Source organism: Rhinatrema bivittatum, chromosome 6, assembly GCF_901001135.1.
Source record: "Rhinatrema bivittatum chromosome 6, aRhiBiv1.1, whole genome shotgun sequence".
Taxonomy (NCBI): Eukaryota; Metazoa; Chordata; class Amphibia; order Gymnophiona; family Rhinatrematidae; genus Rhinatrema; species Rhinatrema bivittatum.
In genome coordinates, this window is record NC_042620.1 from 174,749,561 (window position 1) to 174,769,396 (window position 19,836).

The 19,836-nt window shown below is 44.8% G+C and overlaps 1 protein-coding gene across 1 annotated transcript in view; it reads left to right on the forward strand.

Moving 5' to 3' along the window:
* SUMO3 (small ubiquitin like modifier 3) overlaps positions 1–19,498 on the forward strand; it is a 60,921-nt gene extending 41,423 nt beyond the window's left edge. The window contains exon 4 of the mRNA XM_029606175.1: positions 18,105–19,498. Within this exon, the coding sequence (XP_029462035.1) occupies positions 18,105–18,167 (63 nt within the window). The 3' untranslated portion in view covers positions 18,168–19,498. The remainder of the gene's footprint in view (positions 1–18,104) is intronic.
* Positions 19,499–19,836: the final 338 nt, after the last annotated feature.

The window sequence follows — 19,836 nt, forward strand, 5'->3', positions numbered from 1 at the left end:
GAAGTCACTCCCTTCTAGAATTCCTCTAACTTGCATAGGCCAGGTCTTTTTAGTGGTGGCCAGGTTCCAGTTTACCCCTTAATTCACCTTTGGTGGTGTTCACAGATGCAGTACTTGCAGGTTTAGGGGGTTCTTACTGGTGGCAGTACCATAAAATAGCTCCTTTGATTGTTTGCAGTAAATATGAGACTCCCACAGAATCAGCTCTATGCTTCTATTTTTCTTCTTGGATTGACTGCAATCAGCAGCTGTATCCTGATTCAGGTGGGGGGAGGGGCACTTGGCATCCTTGGGCATAGGTTTGGACTTCCTGGGAACTTTTGAGTTGTGGTTCCCCTGAGATTCAGCGTGGACTGATGGGGAGAGCATGTGTGCACGTGATCTTTCTTCACTACTCCCCCACTCACATACACACAGACATTCTCTCCCCACTCCATAGATGACTCTAGCACTCCTCCCCCCTTCCCTAATCTAAGCTCTGTCTGCCTGGCTAGGTATGGGCACACAGGGCTACTGCAAGTAATCTCACTCAATAGAGAACAGCTCTCTGCTTTCTCCAGCCCCTTCTCTCCCCTCCCAGGTAGCTTGTGAGAACAAGAGGGAGGCAGTGGGGCTGAGATTGGAGCATACTTGAAAAGAGCTATTTCCTAACGTGTAGACAGATGGACTCAGGACCAATTGATTTATGCTCCCCTGCCGGCAGATTGAGACGGAGCAAGCTGACCTTACAATATGTATAGCCCTGCAGTGACCCCAGCCTGCCAGTATTCTCCATCTCCAGCAGATGGAGATGTGCATCTCCCTATGGGGGATTGCTTCGAGCTTTTTGGAAGGAGAAATTTGAAATTCTAAATTTAGGAAAAGAAAGCCCCACTCCCCTGCTGTGATACCTAAAGGTCCCTCCCCCAGTTGAGAATTCCTGAGGTGATTTCCATGGTCCCTCAGAGGTGTGCCTTGGTCCGGTAGCAGGTAGTGGAGTTCACGCTTCAAAGGCTCCTGAGACTGAGGGCTGTGGTTCTGGTGCCCATGTCTCTAGAAAGCATGGGGCGATGATAAATTTATTTTGTTCTGCCCAAGAAGGAGGGTTCCTTTTGCCCCATCCTGGATCTCAAGAGGGTCAACCATCACTTGAAGGTTACTCATTTTCAAATGGAAACCTTATGCGCTCTGATAATTGTGGTGCAGTCGGGGGAATTTCTGACCTCCTTGGATATGTCAAAGGTTTACCTTCATATTCCCATCCAATTGGAACACCCAATGCTTTCTATGCTTTGCAGTGTTGGGGTGCTTTTATCAGTTTCGGGCACTGCCTTTTGGTTTAGCCAGCACTCCCAGGACATTTTCCAAGATTATGGTAGTAGCATCGGCCTTGCAAAAAGAGAGAATCCTGTGCACCTGTATTTGAACGACTAGCTAATTCAAGCCAAGTCTCAGGAAGAGAGCCATCTGGTGACAAACAAGGTGATCTTCTTATTGCAGGAGCTCGGTTGAGTGGTGAACTTGACCAAGACCAATCTTCAGCCATCGCAGTCGTTGGAGTATCTGGGGGTATGGTTCAACACTGGACAGGACAGAGTTTCCTTACCGGAAGTTCAGAACCAGAAATTGATGTCTCAAGTTCATCAGTGAAGCATCTTAGGTCTCCCTTGAGGTTACCGGTTCCATTGTGGAGTCTTAATATATTGTTGGACTTTTTGGCGGGCCCTACGTTCTGACCACTGCGTAGCCTTTCCTTGCGGTTGTTGACCTTGAAGACTGTGTTCTTGGTAACTATATGTTCTGCGTGTCGGATTTCTGATCTGCAGGCCTTTTCTTGCCAGGAACTGTTCCTTCAGGTGACTCCGGGGGCATTACAGCTGCATACTGTTCAATCCTTCTTGCCCAAGGTAGTCTCAGACTTTCATTTGAATCTGTCCATCTCCTTGCCATCCCTGGATAAGGTCAGGGATGCGGAGGAGTATCGCCTCTTGCGCTCCTTGAATGTCAAGCGACTTGTCATGCGGTATCTGGAGGTCTCTGAACCTTTTCGAAAGACGGATTGTCTATTTGTTCTCCATGGCTGGAGTAAGCGGGCGCTCCGGCTTTGCAGGCTACCATAGCTCGTTGGATTAAGGAAGTAGTCACGGCCGCTTATGTGGATGCTGGAAAGCCATTGCCTGCTCAGGTTAGGGCTCAGGCACTGAATTGGGCAGAGGTTAGTCTTTCTCCCGTCATTATCTGCTGAGCTGAGACATGGTCTTCCTTACACATTTTTTCCAGGTTTTATTGTCTGGATGTGCAAGCCCAGGTGGATGAAGCCTTTGCACGTGCGGTGTTGACTTGACAGTGGGCAGCCTCCCACTTTATTGTGGAGTAGCTTTGGTACATCCCACTGGTCTTGAGTCCATCTGTCTACGTGCTAGGAAATGGAGAAATTACCTGATGATTTCGTTTTCCGTAGTGTAGACAGTTTGTCTCCGCTTCCCACCCTCTGCTGCCACATAATTGTCAATAGTTTTCCTGTGGGGCTCTGGGTCCCAAGGGATTACTGATGAGTGTTCATCCAGTCCCTATTTTGGGGAACCTAAAATCTTTCATGAGTTCAGTGTTTATGGTTGGTTGAGTACAGTTCTGGTTACCTGTTTTTAATCATGTTTCTGCTAGTCTGTCCACAATTGCTTTTGAAGAGAATACTGTCAGGCTGGGTTTACTGCAGGGTTATATATACCGTGACATCAACTTGCTCCATCTCCATCTGCTGGCAGGGGAGCATAAACCCACTAGTCCTGAGTCCATTTGTTTACATTAAGGAAAACGAAATTAAGGAAGTAATTTCTCCACTCTGCACCCTAATCCAGCCTCTCTCTTTTCCTGTTGCTTCCTGCTTTTCCTATCCTGTAGGAACAGATGGTAAGAAGGGAGTGTGGAGTAGATGGAGTAGAGCAAAGAAGGAGTAGAGCAAAGAAAGGAACTACTCTAATCCAGCCCCTTCCCTCCCCTCCTTCTTGGCTGCCTGCAGGGAACAGAAGGGGGGGGGGGGGGAGGTCAGATTTCCCAGATATGTGCGCGTACACACTAAGCAGCAAGAACATTTAGTTAAGGGTGGTTGTACCCAGGCTGGCCAGTACCCTATCCCACCCCCAAACAGCCTGGTGGCTGGAGGTATGGCCCCCCTCCTCCACCATTTACCTCTACCAACGTACCAAGTCACTCCTGCGCCGCCAGGGCAAAAAATGGCACCAGCTGGTCACAGTTTTATAAATACATTAAATATATACTGTATTTGTCATAATTATATAATTATCACAGTGAATGAATGAATTGAGAGCCATTTTTGAATCTTCTAAATTTTCAGGATATTTTGAACTGCTCATGGTGGTGTTCCAAAAGTTAGTTCAAGTTTTTCATGTGAATCAATAGATTTACTTCCTCTGTGCCTGGATCTAAAAAAAAAAAAAATCTGAAAGAAAAGCATTCGCTCTCTTTTAGGATATTAAGAAAAATTTTATTTGCATACAGCAAAACCATTTTGTAAAACCTGTTAGCAGAACTAGAGCATTTCTAGGCATTAGGACACTGTTATCTAAAATTCAGGGCCTACTGGTCTCTTCTATATATTGGTTCTCCACACCAGTCTGGACATGGATATTGCCGCCGCCTTTAACAGGAAAGAACTAAAAAATGAAATTGCAGACCTGTTACTAGTAATTTGTAACATCATCAAAATAGTCTATTGTACTTGAAGATTGGAGGGTGGTTAATATAATGCAAATCTTTGAAAAGCTCTGGGGTGATGCAGAAAACTATAGACCTATGAGCCTGACATCAATGCTTGGAAAAATGGTAGAAACTATTCTAAAGAACAGAATTACAGAACATATAGACATTTGTTTTAATCAAACACAGCCAACATGAATTTACCCAAGGGAAGTCTTGCCTCACCGCGCTGCTACAATATGTTTTTGAAGGGGTAATAAATATGTAGATAATGGTGAGCCAGCAGTGGATATAGTGTATCTGGATTTTCAGAAAGCATTTGAGAGACTCCTGAGAAAACTGAAAGTTTATGGAATAGGATGCAATGTCCTTTTGTTGATTGCAAACTGAATAAAAGGAAACAAAATTGGACTGAATGGTTATTTTTCTCAGTGGTGGAAGATAAATAGTGGAGAGCCATGGAGTTCTGTACTGGAACTGGTGCCTTTTTTTTTTTTTTTAACATATTTATAAATGATTTGGTAATGGAATAACTAGTGAGGTGATCAGATTTGCAGATGACACAATTATTCTAAATTGTTAAATCACAAGTGAATTGTGAGAAATTGCAGGACCATCTTAAGACTGGGAGACTGGACATCCAAATGGCAGATGAAATTTTATGTGGACAAGTACAAAGTGATGCATATCTGGGGGGGGAAGTATCCAAACTGTAGTTACATGATAGGTTCCATATTAGGAGTCACCACAAAGGAGAAGGATATAGATGGTGTTATGGACAATATGTTGAAATCCTTGACTCAGTGTGTGGCAAGCAGTCAAAAATGCAAACAATGTTAGGAAGTAGAAAAAGAATGGAGAATAAAATAAAATATCATATCTCTGTATCGCTCCACCTTTAGTTCAGAATTGCGCACAGTATTCTAGAGGAACTAGAAAACGTTGATCAAAATGATAAAGGGGATGAAATGACTGACTAAAGGCTAAAGAAGTTAGGACTATTCAGATAGGACAAGAGCAAGCTGAGAGAGAGATGATTGTCTATAAAATAAGTGAAGTAGAACAGGTAAATGAAAATCTGTTTTCTCTTTCAAAAAATAGAGCATAGGAGACATGCCATGAAGTTACTAAGTAGCACATTTAAAAAAAAAAAAAGAAAATATTTTTTCACTCTATGCACAATTAAGTTCCTGAAATTCATTGTCCAAGGATGTAGTAGCTAGCACTGCTGAGTTTAAAAGAGCTTTGGACAAGTATCTGGAGTAAAAATCCATGAGCTGTTATTAACAAGGCAGAGTTGGGGAAAGCCATTGCTTATCCCTGGGCATAAGCAATATGGTATATATCTATTGTTTGGGATCCTGCCATGTACTTACGACCTGGATTGGCTGTTGTTGGAAATGGGATACTGGGCTTGATGGGACCCTTGGTTTGACCCAGTATGGCAGTTCTTTTGTTCTCAAAATTCCAGTATTTATCAGGATCCTTATTTTCTTTCCTTGAAAGAGGAGGTATAATATTATGAGAAGGGTACCTAAAGTTCCTTCAGTCTCTTGAAAATAGATATTTACGTTTTAAATACAAATACCATTGCATGTTTTCGGAGATCTAAAAAATTAAATAGAATTATAAGTACATTAGAAGTATTAGAAATTCTTCAAGGATAGGTTGGATGGCAGACCTCACAAGTAGGTTACATCATCAAATGGAGCACGGCACAGAACTTTGACTTCAAAACTTCCAGAAGCATGTGCAGCCCTAGCCACTCCCCTGCATCCCATGCAGAGCCCCTCAGTCTCATTCACTGAGCCCATGGTTCATCTCCATCTCTAACACAGCTGCTGCAGTGAACGTTTTGGAGCTGCAAGAGCTTTCTTTTTCCCCTCCCCACAGGGCCCCATGTGCTTTTTACCCTCTAATTCTAAAGGTAGTGGTTTTTCTTTGTTTCTTTATTTTCTTTTTCTTATTTTCCGCAGATAAGCAGGCTGAATTTCAGGGAGTGCCCCCTGGCGGCTCTTGGTGGGAACGTCTCCTAGCAGAAGTAAAGCTTTGCTGCTACACGCCTGCGCAGTGCCTTCCCATGTGGTCAATGATCTCTTCTCAGTTTTTGCCTTTCCCATGCAGCGTTCGGATGCGGATTCTTCTCCTCTTAAGATTCTCTTCTCTTCTACTCTCTACTTCACTATTGGTGAACCCCCAACAACACTTTTCAGTGCTAATATGGCTCCTAAAGCCTTCAGTTTCAAATTTTGCCGATGTGGCAAAATCATGTCCGTAACAGACGGCCATAACTATTGTTATTTATGCCTTGGACTTGATCATGGTATGGCGGCTTGTCGGGACTGTGGGAGAATGTCCCCCAGAGCCCAGCATCAGAGGGCAGCTAAGATCGCCTGCCTAAAGGACAGAGACTTTGCTGCATCGGGCTTTTACATCCCACAGCGATTGGCCCACTCTTCTCCGGGCCAGAAACTAAAATGGACCAAGGGAGTGAAAAGGGCTTCCTACTTACAATCCTCCTTCAAAGCTAAAATCTCGGAAAGCAGAGGTAAGATCAGGGAACATTTCCACAAATGGCCCCAAAAAGAGCTGACTCCCGACTCAGCCTGCACCCTGGGTGTGTCATTGATACCACAGTGGCATGGAGGGGGGTCGCCGGACTCGACTTGGGAAGAGCGTCATGCTTCAGCCGATGTACATCGCTTGACGCATCCAAAGCAGGGCTCCGATGCTTCCAACACTCCCGACGCATTCTCAGGCATTGGCCTCTGCACCATGGAGCGTCGGGTGAACCATCGATGCATTCTGCTACAAAACATGGGAAAACATAGGTAAAGACACACCATCTCGAACACTGGTCCTTGAAATCCAAAGATAGACCGTCCAAAGACTCTACTGCAAAGAGCTCTTGTCACTACCACTCCTTTTATCGGATCTGGAATACTCCAGGAAATCAGAGGGGGAAGTGCCCCGTCACTGGCAACGCCCCTCTTCATCTACTTCTGGCTGGGATGGTGACCTAAAGGGGCGAACAAATCAAAAATCTTCCACATCTAGGCAGTCCTCACATGGATAGCCATCAGGTGCCTCACCAGCCCTGAAGAAGAGGAAAACGACTAGATGTTCTATGCTAGAGGGAGTAGCCTCCCAAACTTTCACAGGCCTCCTTCAAAAATTCTTTGATTCAGTGGGCCTTTCTCAACAGCCTCGTTTCCCCACAAGCCCTTCTATACAGGGTTTGATCTGTCCACCCCCCCTTCTCTTCCGCATTCAGATGTTGAAGAATTGGACAGAGAACCTAGTCCACACACAGAGGTACATAACTTCCTAAATATCTTTGACATCCCAGCTGAGCTTACGGCTTTTCCCTCTCATTCGGTCTTGGATGCCGTCATGCATAAAGCTTGGGAAACACCTTTCTCTACATCCACCACATCCAGAAAGATGGAACTAAAATTCCAGATGCGGAAATCTCCTCACTACACCGCAGTGCAGCTACCACATTCTTCGGTGGTGGTGGAATCTGCTATGAAGAAGGCCCAGAAGACAAGTCTCTATTCTAACGCTACACTGGGCAAGGATAACTGCTATTTGGATAATTTTGGAAGAAAGGTATTCCAGGGTTCCATGCTAAATGCTAAGGTGCAACAACACCAGTTCTTTATCACTCAATATCTATATGAGTGCCTCGAGCAACTGAAGTCAGAGGAAGGTCAACCTATGGAACCCGGTCATCGTAAACTGGCTGTAACCTTTTACGCACCATCTATAAGGGATCTGAGCTATCAGCCTGAACCTCCGCCACTGCTGTAGTAGCCTGGCGCATAGTGTGGTTGAGAGCAAGTGCGATCTGCAAAGATGTACATGACAAACTTGCAGATATACCTTGCAAAGGGGATAATTTGTTCGGTGACCAGCTTTGCAGAACAGTCTCTCAACTCAAAGAGGAAAATGTGGCAGTGTCATCGCTCACATCGCCTTCAGACCAGACAACTCCAAGATGATACTATTCCTCCTACAGGAAACCGTTCTACCCCTGCGTTCTTACAGACTGTACCCGCCATACCGCTCTCCCTCTTACACTACACAGAGGGCTCAACCTCCACAAGCACAACAGCGGGACCAAACCCAATCATCTTTTTGATTCCATCACAGCCACAGCTACCGGAAGCAGTAGGAGGACGCCTTACTTCATTTGCGTCAGCATGAGGACACATTACATCCAACCATTGGGTTCTCAACATGGATACCATCTCCATTTCAGAACACCCCCCACATTACTGTACCTTGCTTCCTCTACACAGAAGGGCGATATTCTGCCCCTCTTTAAAGAAGTCAAATTCCTCCTGGGACAAGGAGCGATACAAATGGTTCCACGTTCTTAACAGTCCCAGGGATTCTATTGCCAGTACTTCCTCATTCCCAAAAAGACCGGAGGACTGCGATCCATACTGGATCTCGAAGCTCTCAACAAGTTCATAGTCCAGGAAAAATTCAAAATGACTTCTCTCAAGACCATTTTGCCCTACTTGTAACCCAAGGACTGGATGTGTTCACTGGACCTCAAAGATGCTTATGCGCACATCCCCATGCACCCCCTCATCCTGGTGCTACGTGTGCTTCCAGATTCAAAATAAACATTATCCCAGGACAAGCAGGATGCTAGTCCTCACATATGGGTGACGTCACTGAACGGAGCCCAGGCGGGAAAACTTTCTGTCAAAGTTTCTAGAAACTTTTGACTGGCCCTGTGAGGCCACTGAGCATGCCCAGCATGCCATGATATTCTCTGCCACAGGTGTCGCTCTTCAGTCTTCGTTTTTTTCCGCGCTGCAGTTCGCATCGCGGGTTAGGAGCCTTGAGAAAACTTCTCAACTTTGTGACTAAAAAGTCACACATATTCAGTGATATTCTCTGTCACAGCTTTCAGGGAGTTTTTTTTCTTCACCGGCTGGTGAGTACCCTTTTTCATAATTTTCTCTTTAGGAAAAAATTTTTTCTCTCAGAAATCCGTTTTTGCCTCGACGGCCGTCGATCGCAACATGGCTACCGGATTTAAAAAATGCCCGGTATGTGCCCGTAAGATGTCGTTAACCGATCCACATCTCGAGTGCGTAATTTGTCTCGCGAAAAACACGACGTACAAAATTGCCCGCAGTGTGCCGAAATGACGCCGAAAACAAGAAAATCCCGGCTCGAGAAGATCCCTCCACTTACAGCTAATACCATCACCTTCGACGTCAGCCAAATCGTCTCCGGCTGGAGCGACAAAGCGCGTACTGCTTAAAAAATCTACCCCGGGACCGTCGGGAGATCGTTCCTCCTCCTCGTCCACGTCGACAACTTCCGCTGACCCGCAAAAGTCTAAATAGACACAGACACAGACGGTCATCGACGGCTGAGTTAGAGTCCCACGATCTGTCGACGGAGAAGCGGCCACGTCTGGAGGAAACCTCGGGGTCTCGGTCTCCTCCTCCGATCTCGACATCTGAACCCCTGCAGGGCCCTGCAGCAGTTCCAACTCCTCAGCCTTCGCCACCGCTTACAGCTGCTCTGGTACCACCAGTTGTAATGCCGGAATTGTCTGAAATCATCAGACAAGCGATTTCAAAGGCTTTTCAGGAGCAACTAATTCCGACGGGATCGTCGATGCCGATGCTTCCAGCATCGATGCCGGTGGGACCACCGATGCCGGTGTCCCCTTTGACGCCGAGGACGCTAGATGAATCGACGTCGACACCACGGATAATCACCACGTCGACGTCCATCTATGCGCAACTACCATCGACGGCTACGAGGTCCATGTTACCACCTCCTTCGGAGAAAAGACCTCTCTCGACGTCCACGTCGAGACCAACACGAATACCTTCGACACCCATACCTATGGATGATGACGAGGTCCATGACCTACCATCTCTACAGCGTCTGCTTCAGAGATATCAACATGTCATCGACACCTTACCTAAAAAACCTGATAAACAGGGTTTTCCATCTACTCCAGCTGAAGAACCAATGCCAGGTCCATCAGGTCTTCATTTTCCAAAAGGATCCACTCACGGACAAGAAGAAGAAGAATCCTGGGACAGCCAAGATACAGAATCCTCCTCAGAGGATTTCATGTCGGATCCCTCCCCTCCTGATTCCAGAAAGAAGTCTCCACCTGAAGATCTGTCATTTTCAAATTTTATACAGGACATGGCAGACACCATCCCCTCTAAGTTGGAGGCGGAACAGGACTCTAGACAACATACTTTAGAGGTCCTGCAATTTGTGGATCCCCCAAAACAAGTTTTAGCCATCCCAATCCACGAAGTACTGTTAGACTTACAGCACCAAATCTGGGAACACCCATCTACAGTGCCAGCTATAAACAAAAGGGTGGATTCATCATATTTGGTACAATCAACTCCAGGGTACCAGAAATCTCAACTACCACATCAATCTGTGGTAGTTGAATCTGCACAGAAAAAATCAAAAAGAATCCGGCCTCATTCCTCCAACCCACCTGGCAAGGATCATCGCTTCCTTGATTCTTTAGGAAGGAAGGTTTATCAATCTTCAATGTTAAACACCAGAATCTCTGCATACCAGCTGTACATGACACAGTATCAGAGAAATTTATGGAAGCAGATGGAGGAACTCACCAATTCACTGCCTGAACAGCTTCAAGAACCTGCACAAGCCATTATACATAAAGGCCTGGAAGCAGGTAAACATGAAGTAAGGGCAGCCTACGATAGTTTTGATACTGCCTCCAGAACTGCAGCTGTAGGCATCTCTGCACGAAGATATGCATGGCTTAAGGCCTCTGACCTCAGGCCTGAGGTCCAAGAAAAGTTGGTTGATCTTCCATGCAAGGGAGACAACCTATTCGGAGAAAAAGTTCAAGAGGCAGTCCAGCAGTTGAAGGAACACACAGAGACTTTACGTCAGTTGTCTCAGATACCACAGGATCCTTCTTCACAACCTCCTCGTCGACCTCCTCTGAGAGAACCAAGGAGGCCTTACTATAGACCGCGCAGATACTACTCCCAGACTTCAAGGGGTAGATCCACCAGGCCTCAGCAGCAACGTGCCCAAAATAGACAGCCGAGGGCACCCCGTCCTCAACCACCACCTCAGACGGGCCCTGCTACGGGGTTTTGAGATGCAGCCCAGAGAACAAACCACTCCTTTAAATCCACACACACAATTTCCAGTGGGAGGAAGGGTATCCCACTTCTACATTCACTGGGAAACAATAACAACAGACCAGTGGGTGCTCTCTATAATTGCTCAAGGATACAAACTAAATTTCCTGTCAATTCCACCAGAATTTCCACCGAGAGCTACCCCACAACAAGAGTCTCAACTGATTCTTCTACAAACAGAATTATCCACCCTTCTGAAAATCAGGGCAATTCAGTTAGTGCCCCATTCTCAGAAGGGCAGAGGATTCTACTCCCGTTATTTCCTCATTCCAAAGAAAACAGGAGGCCTAAGACCCATCCTAGACCTCAGAAATCTCAACAAATTTCTAAAGAAAGAAAAATTCTGGATGGTTTCACTAGGCACCATGCTTCCTCTTCTTCAAAAAGGAGATTGGCTTTGTTCTCTGGATCTTCAAGATGCTTATACTCACATCCCAATATACCCTCCTCATCGCAAGTACCTGCGCTTTATGGTGGGCCATCAACATTACCAATACAGAGTCCTTCCCTTCGGTCTCTCCTCTGCTCCCAGAGTATTCACAAAGTGTCTAGCAGTCATTGCAGCACATCTACGCAAAAGAGGTGCTCATGTATTTCCATACCTAGACGACTGGCTCATCAGAAGTCAGTCTCTACAAGGAACTCTCGATTCTCTCAATCAAACAATTACAACTCTACATTCAGTGGGTTTCTTGGTCAATTACCAGAAATCTCATCTCACACCAGTACAGCTACTTCAATTCATAGGAGCAGAATTGAACACGAACCTGACGAGCTTTTCTACCAGAGGACCGGGCGGAAACAATCTCATCACTAGCAAGGTGGTTCACATCACAAACACACGTAACAGCTCACCTGTTTCTAACTTTACTAGGCCACATGGCCTCTACAGTTCACGTCACACCCATGGCACTTCTAGCCATGAGAATAACACAATGGACTTTACGATCACAATGGATCCAAGCCATTCAACCATTCAATACTCAGATCCGAGTAACCCACAACTACGTTCTTCTCTACTATGGTGGGTGAACAAGGACAATTTACGCAAGGGCCTGCCCTTTCAACAGCCAATTCCACAGATCACTTTAACTACAGATGCATCCACCTTGGGTTGGGGAGCTCACATAGGGAATCTCCAAACACAAGGTACTTGGACAAAACTCGAAGCAACATTTCAAATCAATTTCCTGGAACTTCGAGCGATACGTTATGCTCTACATGCCTTCAAAGACTGCCTTACACACAAGACTGTTCTGATCCAAACGGACAATACAGTAGCCATGTGGTACATCAACAAACAAGGAGGGACAGGGTCTTACCTCCTCTGTCAAGAGGCAGCTCAGATATGGGGTTGGGCCCTGAGCAACTCCATGTTTCTCAAAGCCACTTATCTGGCAGGCATTCACAATGTAGTGGCGGACAGACTCAGTCGTCAATTCCAACCACACGAATGGTCCCTGGATCCCTCAGTAGTGACCAGAATATTTCACCTTTGGGGACATCCAACAGTAGACCTCTATGCATCACATCTGAATCACAAAGTAGACAACTACTGCTCCCTATACAACCTGAACAACAAGCCAGCCAAGGACGCATTTGCTCGCCCTTGGAACTTGGGCCTACTCTATGCGTATCCTCAGATACCACTCATAACCAAAACCCTAGTGAAGCTACAACAGGACAAGGGGACCATGATACTCATAGCCCCATATTGGCCTCGACAAGTATGGTTCCCCACACTTCTAGACCTCTCAGTCAGGGATCCCATTCGTCTAGGAGTAGCCCCCACTCTCATAACTCAGGATCAGGGTCGGTTGCGCCATCCCAACCTCCAATCCCTAGCCCTGACAGCATGGATCTTGAAAGCTTGATTTTACAACCACTCAATCTTTCATCCAACATATCTCAAGTACTTATAGCTTCACGTAAACCTTCCACACGGAAAAACTATGCTTCCAAATGGAAGAGGTTCACTTTGTGGTGCACGCAAAACAACATAAATCCTTTCACTTGCACTACAAATTCTTTACTAGACTACTTATACCATCTTTCAGAATCTGGTCTCCAGACTTCATCTGTAAGAGTACATTTAAGTGCAATCTCTGCTTACCATAACCAGGTAGTGGATGCACCTATCTCCACACAACCTCTTGTCAGCAGGTTTATGAGAGGTTTGACTCACCTCAAACCACCAATTAGACACCCAGCCACACCATGGGATATAAATTTGGTTTTGTCAAGACTTATTCGTTCTCCCTTTGAACCCATACATTCCTGTGACCTAAAATTCCTTACATGGAAGACTATTTTCCTCATAGCCATTACATCAGCTAGAAGGGTGAGTGAGTTACAAGCACTTGTCACATGTGAACCTTTTACTAAGTTCTTACATGACAGGGTGGTTCTCCGTACTCATCCTAAATTCCTCCCTAAGGTAGTTACGGAATTCCACTTAAACCAATCAATAGTCTTGCCCACATTCTTTCCACGGCCTCACTCTCATCAAGGAGAAAGGGCCTTACATACCTTGGACTGTAAACGTGCTTTATCATTTTATCTCAACCGCACTGCAGTCCACAGGAAATCCAATCAGCTTTTTGTTTCCTATGATCCAAACAAACCTGGTAACCCAGTAGGGAAACATACTCTATCCAACTGGCTAGCAGATTGCATACAATTTTGTTATGAACAAGCAGGCCTTCCTCTCCAAGGGCGAGTAAAAGCACACTCAGTAAGAGCAATGTCAACCTCAGTAGCACACTATCGTTCAGTGCCAATCCTTGACATATGCAAGGCAGCAACATGGAGTTCTCTTCACACCTTTGCAGCTCATTACTGTTTAGACAAAGAGGGAAGACAAGATTCAACCTATGGACAATCTGTCTTAAAGAACTTGTTTCCAGTTTAATCCCAACTCCTTCTACAACCAACCTGCTGTGATCCTCGTCTGACTCATTTCAACAACAATGCTCCCATGTTGCCTTCATAAAAAATGACTCAGACTCTAGCTTGCTATTCACCCATATGTGAGGACTAGCATCCTGCTTGTCCTGGGATAAAGCAAAATTGCTTACCTTGTAATAGGTGTTATCCCAGGACAGCAGGATGTAGTCCTCACGAAACCCACCCGCCACCCCGCGGAGTTGGGCCTCAGACTTTTTATTATTTTATTTTTGGCTAACGCTCTATACTATATAACAGACTGAAGAGCGACACCTGTGGCAGAGAATATCATGGCATGCTGGGCATGCTCAGTGGCCTCACAGGGCCAGTCAAAAGTTTCTAGAAACTTTGACAGAAAGTTTTCCTGCCTGGGCTCCGTTCAGTGACGTCACCCATATGTGAGGACTACATCCTGCTGTCCTGGGATAACACCTATTACAAGGTAAGCAATTTTGCTTTATCAATATAGAGTTCTACCTTTCGGCCTATCAGCACCCAGGGTCTTCACCAAATGTCTAGCAGTAGCTGTGGCCCACCTTTGAAAGGAGGGCATAAAGATCTTCCCCTACCTCAACAATTGGCTGCTGGTAGCCCCAACCCCAGAATTGCTTTGCACCCATCAAATTCGAGTTCTATCTTGTCTAGAACGCCTGGGCTTCCTAGTCAACTACGAGAAGTCTCGCCTCGACCCTTCTCAGACATTACAGTTTATAAGTGCACTCAACACACAGCTCTGCAAAGCCTTCCTCCCCTGAGACAGAATCTCCATCTTTCAAACTCTAGCCAAAATTCTGAGACATTCAGTGCAACCAACTGTGCATCAGGTCCTAACGCTGCTGGGGCACATGGTGGCAGCGACATGTGTCATTCTACACGTTCGCCTCCACATGCGTCATCTCCAGTGGGGATTAAAGTCCCAGTGGTCCCAGCGCTCTCACCCAATGCTGAGCAAGGTAGCTAACACACTCGAAGGCAAGGGATGTGGACTGGTGGCTGCAGACAGAAACTTTGCACTCCAGTGCCCCTTTTCGGCACCCACCTCATCAGATCATCTTGATGACAGATGTTGCCAAGAAGGGATGGGGGGGCCCACGTACTGCATCTAAAAACAAAGGGACTCTGGTCATCTGCAGAAAGGAAGTTTCAAATCAATCTTCTAGAACTCCGAGCCATTCGTTAACGCCATCAGCACCTTCTCACGACTCCTGGCAGACAAATCAGTCATGGTATACACAGATAACCAGGTAGCCATGTATTACATAAACAAAGAAGGAGGGTCCGGTTCCAGGACCTTGTGCAAAGAATCCGTGCTACAATGGGCACTAACTCATTCAATACAGCTACAAACCACTTATCTCCCCAGCATACGGAACTCAGAGGCCGACAGGCTCAGCTGAATGTTTCATCCCCATGAGTGGGAGTTGAACAAAGACATAGCTTCCGACATCTTTCGCCAATGGGGTCCACCTCAAGTGGACCTATTTGCCACGGAATACAATGCACAAGTGCAACAGTTCTGCTCCCTCTACCCAAGTGACAGAAGGATTGCCCAAAATGCCTTCCTGATAACTTGGATGGGAAATCTTTTCTATGCATTCCCTCCAATTCCCCTGTTAGGATGAGTTGTACAAAAATGCATCGCAGACAACCCAGATCTCATCCTCATCGCCCTGGCGTGGCCCAGACAGTCGTGGTATGCCTACCTGGTTCACCTATCCATATCCATTTCCCTTCGCAACAGGGTTGGCCTCCTGACTCATGAAGGGGGGGTGGGGGGGATGTTGATACATCCCATGGAAAACTCCCTTCACTTGACGGCGTGGAGATTGAAAGGGAGGTATTAGACCACCTTCCCTTCGCTCAAGAAATTCAGGATATCCTCATCTCAGCAAGGAAACCTTCCACGAGGAGAAATTATGCTGCCAAATGGTTACAATACCGCTGATGGTGCATACAGACGTCCATGGACCCCTTCCGCTCCTTGCCAGAAAAGCTACTTAAACACCTCCACTTACTTTTCCAATCTGGACTGGCGATCTCTGCCATCAGGGTACACCTCAGTGCCATAGCAGCGTACCATACATCCATTCAAGGTGTTTCCATCTCCATGCATCCCTTAATATCTCACTTCTGCTGGGCGCTCTTCGGCTAAGACCCCCTATTACACCACCTGCAGTTACGTGGGACTTGAATGTAGTCCTTCCCCCTTTGAACCTATGGGGACGGCCTCGTTGAGGTTTCTCACATGGAAAGTACTGTTTCTCGTGGCCATTACATCAGCTTGCCTGGTGGGTGAATTACAAACGCTGGTACACTACTCCCCCTTTCTGCAAGTTTTCCATGGCAAGGTAACACTATGGACACATCCATTCCTTTGTCCTCAAGGTTGTTTCAGCTTTCCACCTGAAACACTCACATTACCGACCTTCTTTCCAAAGCCACATACCTCGGAACGGGAGGCATTATTACACATGCTGGATTGCAAGAGAACCCGGGCTTACTACAATAACTCATTCACCAAACAGGCCTGCACAGCTTTTCCTTTCCTATAACCTGAATGCCCCAGGCCTTCCAGTGACTGAATGCACATTGGCTAGCTGGTTAACACAATGCATCTTCTTCTGTTACAACAGTCTATCAGAATCTTTATCCTCAAAAGTGAAAGCTCACCAGCTAAGAGCTATGGCTGCTTTGATAGCACACCTATAACAGGTACCCCTTCAGGACATATGTAAAGCAGCAACCTGGTCGTCGTTACACACGTTCGCCTCTCACTACTGCCTCCAACAGCATGCTAAATCGGATGCCTTCTTGGGATAACATACTACATCATGCCACTAACACATAGTACTGTCCACCAACCTAAGGAATTTCTCAGTCAAAAAAAAAAAAGTATAGGAGAGGACTAGTTCCCATGGATATGCTGCCGAATATATCTGTTCCAAATCCTTGAGCTGGGGACTCCCAAAAAGCATGGCTAATTCATCCTGCTTATCTACAGAAAAAAAGCTAGTTTGCTTACCGAAAACGGTGTTTTCCATAGATAGCTGGATGAATTAGCCATGTGTCCCCTCCCTCCTCCTTGGACAGTCTATACTTCTTCCCCCACTCTCTCTTACTCTCCTTACTACTATTTTTTCTATGCTTGAGAACAACTGAGAAGAGATCATTAACTGCGCAGGTGTGCAGCAGTAAAACTTTGCTACTGCTAGGAGAAGTTCCTGCAGAGAGCCGCCTGGGGGCGCTCCCTGAAAGCACGTCCAATTCATCCTGCTGTCTACGGCAAACACAGTTTACGGTAAGCAAACTTGCTTTTTTACTGTTGGCTGCATGGTGAACCAATGCTGGTGCCCCAGGGCATTTTCATTCAAGTTTTCCCAGCCTTAAGAGTCCTATTTTCGCCTTTGTCCTTTTCGCCTATTGATAACGTTGCCTGCATGGCTGGGCTAGATAGTTCTTGCCCTGTGATAGATGGGGATTTTGCCTGGGAAAAGATCATAATGTCTTGGGCTGCTTCCCCTGTGTGGCCATATTCCACAGAGAAAGTCATTCCAAGTAGAAGCTCTTGGAAGTTTTGGGAGACTTAACTTTTCTGATGGACATCAACCTTAGAGGCCTCTTAGGGCATCCAGGATGGCAGCGACCTATGGTGGCACATCGTATGGTATTGATTCCTTTGATCCAAGTATAGAAGTGGTTGATGCGTGATGCCAGGAGATGGATTAGTTTGTCCCTGATCATGAATCCCCCAAGGCATTACTTGGAGAGGAGAGCAGATCTTCATCATAATCCCAGGAACTGCACCAGCCTCCAAGGGTCCGGGTGACACGTTCACCTTTGGAGCCCTTGAAGATGTGGTCTCTTCTGCCTCTGAATCTGTGCTAGCATAGGCAGTTTTCAAGAAGGAAATGGAAGGAAAGATCCTGTGTTATCAGTCATTTTTCCACTGACCATTTTTTTTTTGTTATAACATTGAAATTCCCAGGCAAAATAAAATAATAAACCTGAAAATGAAGATCCCTATACATTAATTAGTGCCATTCGGAGTTTGCAAAGGACATAACATATACATAGCTTTTACATAACCTCCTTGTCTCATCCGTGCTGTCCCCCGTAGATTAAAACTATTCAACTCATATTACACAGTAATAACTACTATATTTCTACTAGCTATAATTTTGAAATATACATTTAGTATGTTATTTTTCTTGATTAAATGTAAGGAGTTAAAAAAAAAATAAAGAACCTCTTTCTTTTTTTTTTCTTTCACAGCTGGAGATGGAAGATGAAGATACTATTGATGTGTTTCAACAGCAGACAGGGGGAGTGTGTTAAATGGGCTGTTCTTTTTTGAGAGGAATCAAAGACCACCAACACACTTCACCTCCTCATCAGTCCTTGGATTTGCTATTAAATAGTAAACAAATGAACATGCTGATCACATAAGATACTTCTGAAACTCTAGAGGACTTTACCAAAATATTTCTCTTTGACATACAATTTTGAGTTGCACAAGTCTCTGCAGGGATTAATCAACATTATAAATTGGGCCAATCAGAATTGTCTTCTCTATTTTCTGAAATCAAGGTTGTCTTTCAACTGTTATGTATATTTTTTTAAATTGTGGCCTGAATCTCCATCTGTGTTGTAGTACAGATATTTTCCATGCAGTTTTTTCAATATATGTTCCACCTTCCCACCTCCTGCTCTAATTATGTAAATAACTATATTCCCTGCACAAGTGATTTTAGAGGCCAATTTACCTAAAATAGAATGAGTAAGGATGAGGAAAATTAGATTTTACTTAGTCATGCTGTAAACATTTTTGGTTATTCAAAAAATGTTAAAATACATATGTGGACTGTACATGCAGATGAAATACTTTAGTGTAGAAGTGTGAGATACTGCAAATTTAAATGTTGTCAGAATGTGGTGAAATAAAATACAATACGTGTTTTAAGAATATATACAAGGTGACAAACTGATTAATGTTAGCAGTTGAATTATTAATAGAATACTGCTTAATAATGATGAGCTCTATTTTCTGTTTATCTTTATTCAATAATTCCTCCATTATCCAAAGTTTAATATTGGCTTACTGATTGAACAGAGATTTGTAGAACTAGTCTTGTTTTCTCTAGTTATAGGTTGTAGAAGCAGTTTCTGTTCTGTTTTTTACTAGTAGTTATACATCTGTGGCCTCAGGCTTCTTTAAATACCCATATTTGGTGTATATTCTTAAAAAAAAATATTAAACCAAGATCAGTTATTTGGCATGTATTTGCAGCAAAGTTCTTTGTTGAAAAAAGGATATCAAAAGATTGTTAATACATTAAAAATGTCACACTTCTAGCAATGTCTGCTGCTTTACACGATGTATTGAGTTCTTCCTACAACCGTGGTGAATTGTTTTCATTTTCATAATTTTAATTGGTTGCCCATTAGTTGCTGCTTGATCAGGTCATCATTATCTTTTTTATATTATCTGACCATGTTAGATTATTTTTGGCTTAGTTAAATCTTGCTGAAAGTGTTTCTTCCCTTTGGTTTTATGTTGTATATGGGCTAGGGCTGGTATATCTATTTGACTGGTCATTGCTTATTCACTGATTTGTACATTTGTTGTCCTTTGCTACTGTATACAGTAAATATAGTTTGGTACTCTCGCTTGCCTTCTATTTTTTTATATGGCTGTCTTTAGAGTATAATTGTAAAGGCACCGATACTGATTGGCATATATTCTAAATGCAGACTAAGAAGACAATATTGAGCTGCCTTTTTATCAGTGAGAAATGCAGTTGCTGTGTGTTGATCCTGGAGGCTGGGAAAAGAAATATACACATGCATTGAAAATTCTGTACTCTGATAAATTCAGTTGGTCTGAATTAACAAAGTGAATTATGCAGTCCCACTGTTGCACCCACCAGCTTTTTTCCCCCACAGATAAGCAGGCTGAATTAGCAATGCTGTTTGGGAGTGCCCCGGTGCGGTGCGGGAACTTCTC